The 16,854-nt window shown below is 33.9% G+C and overlaps 1 protein-coding gene across 1 annotated transcript; it reads left to right on the forward strand.

The window, feature by feature from the left end:
• The first annotated feature begins 4,312 nt into the window (after nt 1–4,312).
• LOC149571187 (ribulose bisphosphate carboxylase small subunit, chloroplastic-like) lies at nt 4,313–6,574 on the forward strand. Its single transcript, XM_089812760.1, has 3 exons — nt 4,313–4,557; nt 5,693–5,824; nt 6,106–6,574. Exons 1-3 carry the CDS (start codon nt 4,378–4,380, stop codon nt 6,328–6,330), a joined length of 537 nt encoding a protein of 178 aa, XP_089668886.1. The 5' UTR covers nt 4,313–4,377; the 3' UTR covers nt 6,331–6,574.
• Nucleotides 6,575–16,854: the final 10,280 nt, after the last annotated feature.

A 16,854-nucleotide genomic window follows, 5' to 3' on the forward strand; every position in this document is an offset into this window, starting at 1 on the left:
CAAAGTTTTCCCTTGTGCCGAACAATGCAGATTTGTGAGTCTCTCGGTGTGTTTCTTGTAAAGGTTTGGTGTTTCCAGTTGAGTTTTTCATATCAGTTTGGTTTCCTATTGTATTGCAGCCTTTTTTCTATTAAAATAGAGCTGAATATATGTCTTGGGTTGTGATTCTACTTTTGTGATAGATTGCTAGTGTTTTATGGTGTTTTCGGGGGCCTAGTGAGCATTGTATTTGTCCTCCATTTTGGAGTTGTGTAAACTCTTTGCAAATCTAGAAATGTCATTTTTTAGGCCGTTATGTTGGCAAAATTTCTATAAAAATGTCTACTTTCAGATTTATCAACAATATGTGAAGTTGTGAAGTTTTTTGGCACTATTTCGGGCATACCCGATTTGGGTTTATTTGAGAAATTATATAATCTTTTGAAGTGTTGTTTGATTAATTTGAAAATCTGATTAGAGACTACAAATATGGTGTAAAATTTAGAAAGGGGACATTACATAGGGTTACTGATTACACTATTCTCTATCCAAGTTATTGTGCTTTCAATTCTTATTTAACAAGTAGTAGGCTTTTCCTTAACTTACAATATTCAAATAGAGGCAATATCATACATTACCTTCTTATGGATAAAACATTGCATGTACATTGTTATCCTATAGGGATAAATTTGGTTATGCAATTGTATCTTTTCATTTGACATTGGGTGGACTTTATAGACACATGTGAATATTGCACAATATTAGAGCATTTTTGTACTAAATCTAAGAAATATTGTAATCCTTGTACACCATAAATTTCCTTCCTATCAAAAATTCCTTTAAATGTCCTTATGCCCAAGAATCAGATACCAAGAAGTGAAAGGAAAACAAGTAGATTTTCCATTATATTTAGCATACTCATAATTACCAAATTGATTATGTAATATATTCGATAGTGACTTGGTAGAGTATATAGAATTAGCTTGGAAAATCAATTCTTAATATCAGAAGTCCACTTAAAATTATAACTTTTCACTTGGTTTAGGTCTTGTTTGTTGTACAAAATATATTTTGATATTTATCTTTCTTATGTTAAGACAATGTATGTGGGTTGCTAATGTCACTACTAGATCAATTTATCTTTAGCACATCCTTTCTAAGTTTTGTAACAATTTACTTAGTCACTTTTCATATTTTATGACAACTAGAAAGCCATATAAATTTAATTGTACATAGTAAAACATTTAATAACCAATAATATAAAGGTTTGTATACACCACAACTAGGAGCTCATTAATTTATCCCAAGTTGTAAGCGAATGATAACATTCCATTTCTTTATAGAGTTCAAATTTCTTCATTCACGAGTTTTCGTAAATGTACATGTACTATGAGGAATTGCTTAATGCATTATTTTTATTTATATATTGTGGGTCTTTCTCTTTTTTGGGGGGAGCTTCTATCCCTCTTCTTTGAAGTACTTATTTGTGCATGGGCATCTCATTAGATTCTATTTGTTATGACCCATCATGTCACCCATCTAATTCACACTCAAGAGGGATGATTAGTATAATGTTTTTATCTTCCCTGGTTCGTTATTATGCATTATAGTAGACATTTTGTTTATCTTTATTAGTTATAATGAGTGGACTACAATAATGGTAGATGACATCTTAAAGAGTGTAATTTTAAAATATTTTTGGTAGTTAGAACTATTATTTTCATTAGTCAATCTAACCTATCCTAGTTCTTATATGTGTATCCATTCCTCCAGTTTGTTACTTATTTATTACAATGTATTTTTTTAATCAAATTACTTATCAAAAATATTATTTCTTGAGAACTTTTTAATTCTTTCATATTGTTGGAAATTAATTTTATTATGATATTTTTAGATTAAGCTCATCTATATTAGCAATTTTATTTTATTTTCTCACACTCAGTTTTGGGCTATTCTTTGTTGTATAGATCCTAACATTAATATCCCTTTCATGGATTACATGTCACTTCTCACATTTCTATCTTCTTGGTGGGGTTTCTCTATCATATAGAGGTTTTCTCTTTTGTGGGGAGACTACTTTATGCATGGACACCTAACATGATTGCACAATAAATAAGATCCATCTTTTTCTACAAAAGCTAGACTTAAGGAGGGGTATTAGTTTATTTATTTATAATGACTTTGCATAAATCAAACACACTAACTATTAAGCTTATTAAGTTGACTTTTATTTAATGTTTTATGCATCATTTGATAAAAGTGGTTGAGTTTATGATTCTTTCTCCAAGTTAGTAGGATTTCATTCTCATCTACATAAATAACAAGTCTTCTCTTCACTTAATTGCATTTCTACAAATACTTGATCAAATTCACACACAATATTATGAAGTAACTCACACAATAGATGATAATGTGATACCTATTGCAAATATTTGATAATAACGCCACTTTGAGAAGACAACCTCCTAACCCATTTCGAGGGGGTTATAACTCATTAATCTTCACCACTAACACAATGCTCAAGATGATGATAATGGCTAACTGGTACCTTCCATAGAGGACATTATAGTTCAAACATTTGGCCTTTTGTCAAAAATTTTAATAAGATTTTAAAATACCTCCTCATAAACATGACATACTTATGTCTTAGATATCACCTAATGTAGACCAACTTAGATAGTTAAATATATGTAATTGAGGTAGGCAAAACTAAATTAATTAATTAATTAAATTTTTTTTTTTTATTAAATAAATAAATTTAAAAAAAAAAAAAAAAAAAAAAAAAAAATATATATATATATATATATATATATATATATATATATATACAACTTATCTCCACAAATATACTACTCATAACACAATGCACGGTGTGAAGTTAGAGGTATAACACATAAATTATTATGAATGACATCTCTTACACCCCGTTGCACTAGTATACTTTGCATTCTCTCAGTCCATTATCCCTTAGCTTCCCCAAATTACATTAAATAATTTATTTTATAGATGCAATGGGTTTTTTTCCCTTACGAGATAGAGGGAGAGGCACCTCCTAAACTTCTTGTAGGGGGATACCTCCATTAGTCTTCACCATGAGCACAATACTCAACATGATGATAGCAACGAACTTATGCCTCTTATATATGTCGTACTTATGTCTTGGATACTACTTACTCCAACTTAGATACTTAAATCTAACTACTAGGATGACCGAAATACATATATGTGATTATAATAATGATTACGTAACTTATTTAAGAACTAAGATAGCCACAAGTTGATTACTCATAATACAATACACACTTTAGAATTTGAAACATAGCACACAACTAACTTATAAATGATGCATCTCTTACAAATCATTGCATTGCCAAACTTTACATCATCCCAATCCCTTAGCCCTTAGCTTTCCTAAAAATATTAAACAAATAAATTCACCAATTTTATTCCCCTACAAGAGAGAGAAAGTGGGGGACCTCCTAATCCACTTTGAAGGTTCTACTACCTCCATTAGTAATACTCAAGATAATGATAATAACTTCTGTCCCAGTACCACTTAGGTTGACTTAGATAATTGTAATTCCTAAAATGACATAAATATCACTCTCCTAATACTTCCATTAGTGTTCACCATATGTACAATACTCAAGATAATGATAGTAATTTCTGCCCTAATACCACCTAGGCTGACTTAAACACTTGAACACAATTCCTAGAATGACAAAATACATATATGCATAGTTATGCAACTTATTAAAAGTTAAGCTAGCCATAAAATGGCTACTCATAGTACAATACAAAGTAACATAAGACATAATTATGAATGATGCACTACCCAATCCTTTACCACTTGACTTTCCAATACTATGTTAAATGATGAATTCAGAAATACAATTAGTTTCATTCCTCCCACGATTTGTTTTCCCGAGGTAAGAGGGTTAGCCACCCATAAAACTTGTGGAAGACAAAATACATTCTACCCAACATACTAACATACCATTGGCCAACTCCTCACACAACATTATGTTAAATGCACTCAAAATAAACTTGTTTGTTCATGGTTAACTTTCAAATAAAGCACAAAGAAATGACAATGGGACGTGTGAGGACTCAAATAGAGGAAGGGAAAAATAGACGAGGGATAAGTCCACAAGGATATGGACACGTGGAGTAAGCAGTAAGGCTCCAAAGATAGCAATCCAATCTACTTCGGATGACCATAATTGTAAGATTGAATCCAACGGCCCAAATGTGCTCAGGCTTATCTCTCCTCTCCACCACATAGGGGCATCCTCTTCCCTCTTTATCTATGCTTCCCACTTCAGCTTTTTCCATTGCCTAGCGAGTTCACAACCAGTCTTCATTCTCGTGGGATCCTCTGCAACTACTACAGCAACAATGGCGTTGGCGCTTGTTGGATCCTCTGCGGGCATGGCAGCAGCCGCAGCCTCATCAAAGACTGCCTCACCCACCATTGCTGCCCTTAACTTGGCCACCCCTTTCTCTGGAGCCTCCTTCCGCTCCTCTGGCAAGGCCTACAAGGGCAGGGCAGCCAGTCTCAAAGTCAATTGCATGCAAGTGAGTTCCAATCCTCTCCTCCTCCTTCCTCTTTCTCTTCTTAAAGTTCTATGGATACCCAATTCACACATGAAGTGGGCATCCATGAAATAGTTAGTGTTTGGTTTTATGGAAGAGAAATGAGACAATTGTTTGTGTAGAGGAGAAAGATGTGTTCAAGCTTTCTTTTTGAATGTGTAACATAGAATGTGGGTATTCATGAAATCATTAGTGTTTAGTTTTTCAGTTTCACTAGTTTGTGAGAGTTTATAGAAGAGAAATAGGACAATAGTTGTGTAGAGGAGGAATCTAGTAGGTTGGGTACAAGTTTTCTTTTCTAAATTTGTGCAATTCTAAAAATGGTTAGTATTTGGTTTATCAGTTTGTGGAAGCTTCTTTATAGAAGAGAAATGGGGCAATTGTTTTGTACAAGGTTAAAATGGATCCAAGCCTTCTTTCCAAATTTGTGTAACCTAGAATGTGGGTATCCATGAAACCATTAGTGTTTGTTTTCAATAGTTTGTGGAGCTTCTTTATGAAAGAGAAATGACACAATTGCTATTTAGAGGAAAAAGAGTAGATGGATCCAAGCTTTCTTTCCAAATTTGTATTATATAGAATGTGGGTGTTCATGAAACTCTTAATATTTTCTTTAATTAATTTGTGGGAGTTTGCTATGGAAGAACAATGGGATAATTATTGTGTAGAAGAGAAAGAGAAGACGAGTACAATTTTTTCAGAGAGAGAGAGAGAGAGAGAGAGAGAGGATTCATGCATTTTTAATGAAATCTTCCACATGGGTTGGAATCAAGGTTGTAGAGTACAAGAAAATGGTAGTCTTCTTCTAGAATAAGGTCATAAATGAGAAGTGTTCATGATCTCTAGATGAAATCCTCTACATAGATGGGAAAAATTGTTGTAGTTTATAAGAGAATGGTACTATTGTTTGGATCAAGGTTGACATGATATGGTATTTGGGGAAAGAGGGGGTTTTTTTGAATTTGGAATACGAAGAAGCTTGCAATATTGTTCATTGCTTTGATTCTAAGCCACCATTGATGATTTGGGTTTTTTTTGTTTAGGTTGAATAAGGGCAATGTTCTAATGATGCAGATATTTAACATGTATACATTGAATATTTTGTATGTGGGTATAGGTGTGGCCACCATATAATAACAAGAGATGGGAGACATTGTCATACTTGCCACCCCTAACTTCAGAGCAAATTTTGAAGCAAAATGACTACCTATTGCAAAACAAGTGGGTTCCTTGCATAGAATTTGATGAGGTAAGTAAAACAAATTTCTAAATGTGTTTATTTTCAATACGTTTATACTTCTAGAAATAGAATTGTGTAATTAGTTAAAAAAATCTGGTTTACATTAATATAAAAATATAGGCATGTCAATGAATTCACGTTCAATCAAGTATTTTTTTTTTTACTTTGTAAAAATTGTAGGGTAGTTAATTAATAATTCCTTTTATTATGAATATCCATATATATATATATATATATATATATATATATATATATATATAGTTGGAAATGACAACTTGGTGTTTGTATAGGATGCTGAAATCAAGAGAAAATATGGTACAACCCCGGGATATTATGATGGAAGGTACTGGATCATGTGGAAGTTGCCCATGTTTGGGTGCAATGATGCATCACAAGTGATGAGAGAAATAAATGAGTGTGCAAAGGCATACCCAAAAGCCTTTATTCGTGTCATTGGATTTGACTCTGTTCGTCAAGTCCAATGTATCTCATTCATTGTGCATAAGCCATCCTAATTAGCTTGAAATGCATGTGGCTTTCTTGTTCATGTAGCTATTGGTGTTAGTAATTTTTCTTTTGTGGGATTACCTCATTTAACACATTGAACCACATTTGGATGAGTTGAGAGCGAATGTTAATGAGCTCGATCCTACATTAGTCATTTGTTTTTCTTAGGTTGTGTTTGGAGGCTCAAAGACAAAAACTCCAATCTTTGTTATTTCCCTTATAATTTAATCTCTTAAAATAAATTTTTTGTCATTATTATGAATATGTGAATGATTTTTCTTATTAGAAATAAGAATTTATTTATTAAATAAGCATGATGCCTATGTTTTTATATTATGTTTAGTTAAGAAAGAGTGAGAATCTAGGAAAAATATCATTTTCAAAAAGTTAGGTAAACAGACATATAAAGTTTTATTTTTTATATATATCAAATACATCTCTAAATTATTTCATTTTATAAACCAATAAACATACAAAATTACAATGCAAAATTTAAAATAAGCATACATATTTACACTCCAAAATCTTGAATAGACATAGAAACCAATCATTAAACTACAATTTATTTTTTTCAATATAATGTGTATTATTTGTGAATTGAGGTGGTCTCTAATATGATCTTATCTAAGTGGTGCAAAATTTTTTATATGAAGGGCTTTTCTAGTTTAGTATTGAAAGTAAATTTTTCCCTATTATTTGAAACTCAAAAAAAAAAAATTGTGATTTTTTTTGGTTATATTTATGTTGTACATATTATACATTCTTCTCTTTTACATGGTGTATTATAAGGGTTCATTTAAATTAGTTTGAACAATAACTTTATATTATTCTTATTTTTATGATCATAAATTATTTATACAAATTGAAATATATATACTAAATATAATGTTTTAATTTGACATCGATGTGATATTAGAACTAACACATTAAATGAATTTGATATTTTCTTAATATAAGAAATAAACATTGATTTTGTCTTAAGTATCCATGATGTTTTGAGAAGCATCTTGGAGATTGTGCATTGTTTCTTCTATGGAACATAGTATTGAGTCAGAGTTTTAATTGGGGTTTGGGCATTCTATCCACATGTGGGTACTTTGCAGATGTACGACAACACCTAGTAGTCATATTCTTTCCCACGTGCAAAATTTGAGAGCTAGAACCTAGCTGTAGCTTCCTTTTGGGCTCATATTTTTCCTTCATGCCTTCAGGTTGGGTTTATCCTTGGTTGTAATCATCTTGATATTATTGTAAATCTTCATTTGGTTACAAATTAGGCTTTATATTCAAAAATCTACTTGAAGCAAAATTGCTTTGGTTGTATTTGGAATACATTTTTAGATTTGGTTCATGTTATTGTACTTCTGTTATTACTTATTACAAAATCATAAAAAATATAAAACAATCAAACCCTTCTGCAACTTCTGTCTAGCTCTACAAGAAAATTTTAATAAATAGGGAAAACAAATTTAAAAATAATAAAATTACAGTAGATCAACAAAAGAGATCCATCAGGGATCTTTTATTGGTATCAGAGCAATTCTTCTTTCCAACCTATTGGGTTAAATAGATTTTATTTCTATGCATCTAGGAAGAGTTGATGTAAACAAATTTTATACATGCAAAAGAGCTCAGTACGAGCGTGAGTTTGGAATAGATCAGGAACCTATTATGGCAAAAGAATAGGTGGGCGACAGAGAGAATTAGGATGATGAAGAGAGAGAGATGGTGTAGACCATAACCACTACTCAGCCTAGGATCATCTAGGCTTTTGACATATTATAGGATACCTTGGAGTGCTTGGAGATGGGTGGACATAGAGGTAGGCAAAGTAGGTCCGTTTTAGTGGTTGGTAGTTAGCGTAGCCATTAGTTCCATTCTTTAGTTAGGAGCTCCCTTCATTCCTCTAGGTGGCATCACCATTGTACACCTACTATGAATAGACCATTGCTTCCTCAGTTCATACTAGGTGAACAACCAGCAAAGGTGGGGTTCTAGCAGTCAGTTTTGGCGGCCATAGCTAAGTGGAGAGCTCTACTCCCTGAGGTTAGGGATGTCTTCCCTCTTCCCTAGTATTGTGCACATCATAGAGATACAACTAGGTTCAAGGGAGATTGTGGTTATAGACCACCACAATAACAACATAACTGTGACCTCAATAGAGCTACTAGGAAGATCACATTGATTACATATAATGGCTCAGGAGATACAACTACATGAGCTTGGGTTCACAAGCTGGACATATATCTTTCATTGCGGCCCATGCCTAAGCATAAGGCTATTCAGTTTGCTATGTTGCATCTAGAGGGGATTGCCTATGATTGGTGGCACCATGGATTGGTCACCCAAGATCACGTCTTAGTACATTCCTATGCTAAGTTCACTGAGTGACTCATTACATGGTTTGACTGTAAGGATACATAAATTTACTATAGAGAGTTGGCTCATCTGAGACAAACTGGTCATGTAGAAGCTTATATTAATGAGTTCTAGCGTATTGTGGTTATGGTACCTAATATGCCCTAGAAGCATAGTGTGATGCTATTCATTTAGGGATTATAGGGCATGCTTAAGGGATTGGTTCGTGCTTTCTAGCTGACCATTCTTAAGGATGTTATTGATGTGACATTGAGACTGGACAACACTGCTACTTATGCATAAGATAAAAGGTCATTTAGAGATTCACGACCTCCATAGAAGATCAACACCTCACAGCTTAGGGATGGTCAGTCAGCTAGACCTCTTAGGATGGACCTAGAGACATAGAATGATTTGAGGAGGAAGAAACTATGCTTCTCATGCAAAGAACCTTGGGAGCCAGGGCACTGTTGCATGGGTAAAGGAAAGGTTCATTTGATTGAGGTGACTTTTGAGTTAGGACATGATGTGCCCGACACTGATGTTGAGGATAGAATGAAGGATGTTGAGCATGTGTCAAATGTGTTCATTCTATTTATTTTATGTGCTTGCAAATAAGTTTAAGTAATAAGTAATCACATAAAACATCTTAAGACTTTTGTTAAGTACTTTCCAAGCAATCTCAATATTTACTAAGTTATGACATTTTATGTGTGTTTGTCAAGCTTCAAGAAAGTTTAGTTTTTAGAATTTATTTTTGTATTGACATATAAGGGATTTGGGATTTTTTTTTGTGGTAATTGATTCACCCCTCACCCTCTTAGTTACTCCTCTTATATTTCCAACACTAGTTTCTAGACCAAAGTTTTTGTGATTCATGCCCAAGAGACACACAAGGGCATCTTCCAGAGGTAAGTTCCAATATCAAGATATTTTTCTCTCTAATCCAAGAAGGATAGATTATCATTATCATCAGTTAGGAGTGTGGTAGTAACACATACCCCTGCAAGATCTATCTCCACTCCTATTGTTAGGTCTCATCCTAGAATACCATCTACTCATATCAACAAAACACTTGTTTATATGGCTAGAGCTCACGCTTTTGCCACCTTTAATGGTGGGAGCCCCCTCCTATTAGCCCAAATGAATGACATACTAGTATAATCTCTTAATGATGTACCAAATTCTACTAAAAAAACCTCCATATCCCCTATTGAACATATTCAAGTGGTGTCTAATGTCTGTAATATTCATGGCATCATTAAGGATGATGTAGAGATTATACTTTTGGCCTCATCCTTGAAAGGGAAGGCATTACAATGGTATAAAGGTTTACCTCATGACTCTATTACTGATTGGGATGGGTTAGGGGTAGTCCTATGCAAGCATTTTGAGGAAAAAAGTGACCACCTATCACTTTTAGAACAATTGACAACTATCAAGGGCCCCCCCTCAAGAATGTATGCCTGATTTCAATTATAGATTTCAAAAGATGTGGGATAGAATACCTAATACAGTGAAACCCTATCCTGGTAATGCATTTTTGTATTATCTCAAAGCCTTCAACAATGATATTGCTACCATTTTACAATCTATGGGAGTGACACTATACCAAATGCTTATGAGGTTTCCATAAGAACTGAAAATATCTTGATACAAGGAGGGAAGTTAGCTCCAAGGCCCCCAATGCCTTTCTTCCTCGACATGCCTAATCATCAACCTTCTATGGCCCCTATTCATGTCTCCTCTATAAGTCAACCTCTTGTTGTGGTTCCAATAGCAACTACATCCTCTAATGGAGTTGATAGGATTGAGGCTATTATGTAGACATTTATGCAGAATGTAGATAGAAGGATGCTAGATCAAGAAAATAAGATGAAGGGAAATAGTGTAGTGGTGTAGAAATTGGGAAATGAATTGGTAACCATGAAGAGGCAACAAGCTCAAAATAATAAGCCTCTACAACTCCGGAGTCAAGGTCCCATTCATGATAAACCTACAAGCCAAAGTCATGTCCCTACAATTTAGAATAGACCTATCTATTACCCTCACAACTAGAATAGACCTATTGACCACTCCCAATCTTCAAACAAAAACCTTGCCCAAGATCAAGATTTCTGCCCTTCTTGTAGCTAATCCTATGGATACTACATGTGATAGAAGGTAGAATCTTACTTGGCTGTAACTACAGTAGAGTGAATGGTTGCTGAACAACACAATGCTAATCAACCTATTGATACTTTTTAGTAGGATGATTGTTCTTTTACGAACTGCCTAGTGGAAGAGCATGTAATATAAACCATGATTCCTATGCTTACAATACTAGGAGTAAGAAAAAAGTTGTGGAAGAGGTTGCTTCTCAACCTCCTAATTAGACTTCCACATCAAGTCTAATGCCACATGTACAAGTATTTTCCAAGAAACACAATGCTAATAAGCCTGCCAATGCTTCTCAATTGAAAAGGTAGGGTGAAAGCAGAGATAATGTGGACAACCCATAGACTTTCCCACCACAAGATTTTACTTCCAAGGCTCCCACCAGAACATCTAATGCTCCTTTTAGTGTGGCAGAATAGACGAGGAAGACCAATGAAAAAATTTCTATGTGGAATTTTGTAACTATTGTATCATCACAAAGGATGTTACTATAGTAGAAGTTGGAAAGCATTGAACTTAGAGATCAACCACCTAGTATGAAGAATGTTGTGAGCTTGGTAAAACCATCTAAGGAGGTAGAAATAAGAAAAAAGATTAGTCCTCCTCCATTTTATATTTCTCTAATTATAAGAGATAAGCTAGTCCACAACTGGATGATTGATTTAGGGGCTAGTAGCTCAGTAATGCCCAAGTGTGTTGCTAATACCTTAGAAATTAAATGTGAACCCATTGTTAAAGATGTGTTGCAATTATATGGTAGTACTATCAAGACCACGAGAATCCTTAGGAATGTTGAAATGGCCTTTAATGCATGCCCAAGTTGCACTATAGTTCAGGATATATCAATTGTTGACGTCAACCCACACTTTTCCATTTGTCTATCAAGAGACTTCACTACTCAAATAGGTGGCTACATATCTTCTAATTGGTCTTTTTCTTTTAGAACTAGATATGGAACCAAGGAATCAATCGAAGTAGAACCATTATCTCTCCACCATATTGAGTCCTACACTCCTAATCTTATCAATACGAATTGCACCATCCTTGAAATAGATGAAAATGATACAACAAATGAGCCTACCACTTCTTTAGCTGATATACCTGATTTCCTCTTGGATGAGTGGGCTAATGCTTACCAGTTTGATCTTATATCAGAAACCTTAGAGACCATCTTGGGCACATATTGTATATTAAAAAATATGCTCTTGTCCCTGACTTGATGAAGAACAAAGAAGATACAAGTGGAATATGGAGTATGTATTTTGATGGATCAATAAATAAAAATGGGTTAGGGGCTGGTGTAATGTTGGTTTCTCTTGCATTAGAAATATATTATTTCTCATTTAGGCTTCACAGTTGTACTAATAATATAGTCAAATATGAGGCATTGATTTAGGGTCTCTTACTTTCTCAAAAAGAGGAATTTGAGCATTGAGTGTGTATGGGGCTAGTGAGATAGTGATCAATTAGGTGAGGAATCAAGTTTCTTACAGAATGAAGTAGAGTTCTCAGATAGAAATCAACTAAGATTGCATGAACAATATGGTGATCAAATCATCAACATCAACTCCAATAAATTACCTAAGGGTCTCATTACCTTAGAAAGTGTCTTTAACCTTGATGACCAAGTGAGAGAAAGAGGCATGGATTTTATTGCAAAAAAATGAGACCATGTGCTAGTTATTGTTGTTTATGGAAGGACACTAAACATGGGAAAGGTATGTTCTAAAAATGAGCAAGAAAGTTTTGACCATCTATGTCAAGAATTTAATGATATATTTTCGTGGACATACGATGATTTAAAGGGGTTTGACCCTAGTTTGTTTCAACACGCTATAGATCTAGTGGACAATCTCAAGCTTGTTAGGAAAAAATAGAGTCTACTAAACCCCAAGATTGAGGCCTCAATGAGAAATAAGTTGTCCAAATTAATTGAGGCCAATACTAGATTCGGCTACAATTCCAATTTCATCACAATTCACAAACTTAGCCTAGCTTCTGTAACTTTGGTTTTGAGGAAAAACTTAGTGATGTTTTAATTCTTGGAAAATAGTATCAATGCTTAACAATCTTTGACACTTGGTTGAACTTGAAGCTTGGTCCATACTAATCACTTCCAAGTAGCTTGAACTCGATCAACACTGGGTGACTAGTGAACACTGAGAAACTCAATAACCATTGAATCACTCACTTGACACTACATGATTCAATCAACACTAGATTCACATTGTTAACATTGCAAGCTTGATAAACATAGTATAACTTGGTTAACATATCATAGCTCAATTAACACTATGATCTTCTTCACTTCTGCTGAATAGCTTGGTAGTCTCTTCTATACTTAGTTTGCATTATGTAGCTCGGTAAGCATTGCAAATTAACTCAGGTGCTCAGTAGAAACTGTATTCTAACTACTTGGCTAGGGAAAAACTAAATTACTTGGTTAACAATGCAAACTTACTGATAAGCTTAGTAGAAACTATAGAGCTTAGTAGCAACTGTAGATCTTAGTAGAAATGTAACCATTTGACTAAGTGTTGAGTCACTAATAGACAAATTGACCATAATGTCCACACAAGTTTAGTGTTTAAGAGGAAAAAGATAAAAATTGCCTATTTAAGGAGGCATAAGAATCAACTTAAAGAGGTTAGCATTTTCTAATTTTTTTAACTGGAAAATTTGAGTAGAAGACTGAAAAAGAAGGAGCAGAGTTGAGGTGAAGAGTTATTTCTTGAAGAATTTTCCAAGAAGACCATAGATAGTGATGGAGACATGAATGGAGTTAAGTAAATGGTTTAGTAGATGAGCTACATTGTGATTTGTATTTTTAAAGTGATTTTTATTTATCAAATCAACCTATTATTTTTGATAAGATAAATAGGTTTTATAGGGATCCTGAAACCCAAAAGTTAAAACATATCATAAGGCTGATAATAAGCATTTAAAGCCCAACCAAAAATGAAAGCCAACCAAAGGGCTAGTACAAAAGTTAGACAAAAAGCCAATACCACAGAAAGCCAACTAAACAAAAAACTACAACATACTATCAGACCAAAAGACAGGAAAATAAAAACCAAAGTCACTCCTTTATCTTTCTCTCGAGCTCTTGCATTGTTTCTACTGCTTCATAGGCTTTGTGAATCTCCTCAACCATCTGCTCCTGCTTCTTCTAACCATCCCAATCCAAGCTACTGAAGGTAATGTCAGTCATGATGTCCTCTTCCATTCTGGCTCTTTCTTTGTCCTTTTCCTCATTTTCATCCAGAAGACCTCTGGCTTTTAGCATTCCAGTAAGGGATGAGATGTTATCATTGATAGAATTCAAAATTGAAATCATCTTATTTGCCTGCTTATGATTATAGTTTTCTAAATTATGGATTCTCTTCTTAGCCAAACTAAGTCAGTCCCCTTGTTCATTTGAAATTCCACAATCTGGCACATTCCTATTATTTTCCAGTTGGCCTATTTTTTCTTTGAACTCCTCCAATTCTTGGTAAAGCCACTTAATTCACTTGAAATTGTCAATCATACTATTTCTAGCATTATTAAGAAAATTCATGCCATTTTCCCTTGCATTATTCATAATATCTACTATTGCAGGATCAATGAGATCATCAAACTTGAGCTGACCCTATTTTTCTTCTAGAATTTGGGGGTTTGTAGCCTCCTTGACAATACCCATTTTGGAAATTCTTACATTAAAATTTCTCCAAGACATTCACCCTCTTCTTCTTTATTTTCCTTGTCCTATTCCTGAGGATGAATAGGGGAAAGAGGAATGGAAGAGATCTTTGGCCTAGAATCCACAATCCCCTCTACATCCTTCTCTTTTGACCTCCTTCATTTTTTTGCCATCGGCTCCTTTTTCATAATTTTTTGTCTCCTCATCATCCTCTTCCATAGTTTTCATATCCTCCCCTTCCTTGTTGTACTCTTCATCTCCCTAGCCTGAAGCTTTAGACCCATGACCTCTAGGGCTCTTCCTGCATGAGGTTTTAATTAACAAGGGCAATTTCTTCTCTGAGTCCTTGATCTTTGTTGCAGATGAAATGTTTTCGTCACCCTTTGAACTAATAATTTGGACATCCTCCATATCAAATGAATATTCACCATTAAATTAAACCATTTGGTGAATATTCACCACTAAAGTAAACCTTGATAAGAGGCTATGTCATGTAAAATTTGATAATTTGGTAAGAATTAGTAAGATGAGGAGAGTGAGAGGATTACCAAGATTGAAGAACCTTGATAGTGTGATGTGTAAACAATGTCAATTGGGAAAAATGACAAAATATACTTTCAAGAGAAAGATGTATACTTCTGATGTTATTTTAGAGATGGTTCACACTAACCTTTGTGGACCTATTGGAGTTCAACTCTACTATGGTGAAAAATACTTTATTCTATTTTTTGATGATTACTCTAGAATGAGGATTGTGATGTTTCTTGAAGAAAAATATGATGCATTTAAAAATTTTAAGTGGTATTTGGCTAGATTTGAAAAGGAAATAGGAAAAATCTTGAAGTGCCTAAGATCTTATAGAGGAGGTGAATTCATATATTAGGAATTCAACACATTTTAAAATGATAGAGGAATCAAGAGACAGATGTCTGCACCAAGGACCCCTCTAGAAAATGGTAGAGCTGAAAGGAGGAATAGATCCATCATGGACTTTGCTAGGACATTGATGATGGAGAAGAATGTTGCACCAAAGTACTGGAGAGAAGCTAAAAGTATTGTAGTTTATACCTTGAACTGAGTACAAGTCAAGAAAGGTACAAATATCACACCTTTTGAAATCTAGTATGGATATGCACCTAATGTAAAATATTTCAAAATTTTGGAAGCAAATGTTATATATTGAAAGACAATAGATATGGAAAAATTGATGCAAAAAGTGATGAAGGTATATTCCTAGGATATTCCACTAAAAGAAAAGAATATAAGTGTTTGAATTCTAACACTAACAAAGTTTTGGAAAGTGAAAATGTGAAATTTGATAAATATGCAAAGAAAAATAAAGTTGAATGTAAGAAAGAACCTAAAGATTATAGAAATTTCACATACATTGATGAAGGAGAGGCCAACACTTTGCCTAAATTTGAGCAGAAAGTTGTTGAGCAATAGCAACTAGGGAATGTTGAGTTACAGTAGCAGCATGCCAAGCATTAGACAATTGGTGCGTAGCATCAGGAAGAGAATGTCAAGCATCACCAAGTGATTGTTGAACAATCAGAAGGACAAACTGAGATACAAGAAGAGCTACCTGAAGTGACCATAGAAGATTAACCTAATGAACCAATGCAAGAAGTAAGAATAAAAGAACATGTGCTATAAAAATATGTGAGAAGACATCATGCACCTAATCAAATCATTGGAGACAAATATTAAAGAGTTATGACAAGAAAAAGACTTAGGATTGATAAATGCCTACTATGTAAATTTGAACCTAAATTAGTAAAGGATATGTTGGATAATGAACACTGGACTCAATTAATGAATGAAGAGATTGAGTAGATAGAGAAGAAAAAAACTTGGTCACTGGTACTTAGACCAAATGACAAGAATATTATTGGAACATAGTGGGTATTCATAAACAAGTTAAATTAGAAAAGTGAAGTCACTATAAACATAGAAAGACTATTTTATAAGGGGTATACACAAGAACAAGGAATTGACTATGGGGAGAAATTTTCCCCTATTGCAAGATTAGGAGTTGTATATGTTTCTTAGAAAGGCTTCAAAGTGTACCAAATTGATGTCAAGTCTGCACTTTTCAGTGGAATACTAGAAGAGGAAGTCTATGTTGAACAACTTGAAGGATTTTTTGACCCAAACAAGAGAGATATAGTATGTAAGTTACATGAATCTTTGTATGTATTGAAACAAGCCCCTAAAGCATGGTATGACAGGTTGCACATCTATTTGGTGAAGATTAGTTTTGCAAGGACAAATGATAATGGAAATATATACTTGAAGACTAAATCTAACCAAGGGATATTATTAGCTGAGATAT

This window comes from Cupressus sempervirens, chromosome 2, assembly GCF_028749045.1.
Source record: "Cupressus sempervirens isolate cs-2001-9-10 chromosome 2, ASM2874904v1, whole genome shotgun sequence".
Classification (NCBI taxonomy): Eukaryota; Viridiplantae; Streptophyta; class Pinopsida; order Cupressales; family Cupressaceae; genus Cupressus; species Cupressus sempervirens.

What these genes read in the sequence shown, in the direction of transcription:
- LOC149571187 (XM_089812760.1), top strand. Translation starts at nt 4,378, where the DNA reads ATGGCGTTGGCGCTTGTTGGATCCTCTGCGGGCATGGCAGCAGCCGCA. An exon ending in TCAAAGTCAATTGCATGCAA is followed by an intron (nt 4,558 to 5,692) that starts GTGAGTTCCAAT and finishes ATGTGGGTATAG; the next exon opens with GTGTGGCCACCATATAATAA. An exon ending in CTTGCATAGAATTTGATGAG is followed by an intron (nt 5,825 to 6,105) that starts GTAAGTAAAACA and finishes GTGTTTGTATAG; the next exon opens with GATGCTGAAATCAAGAGAAA.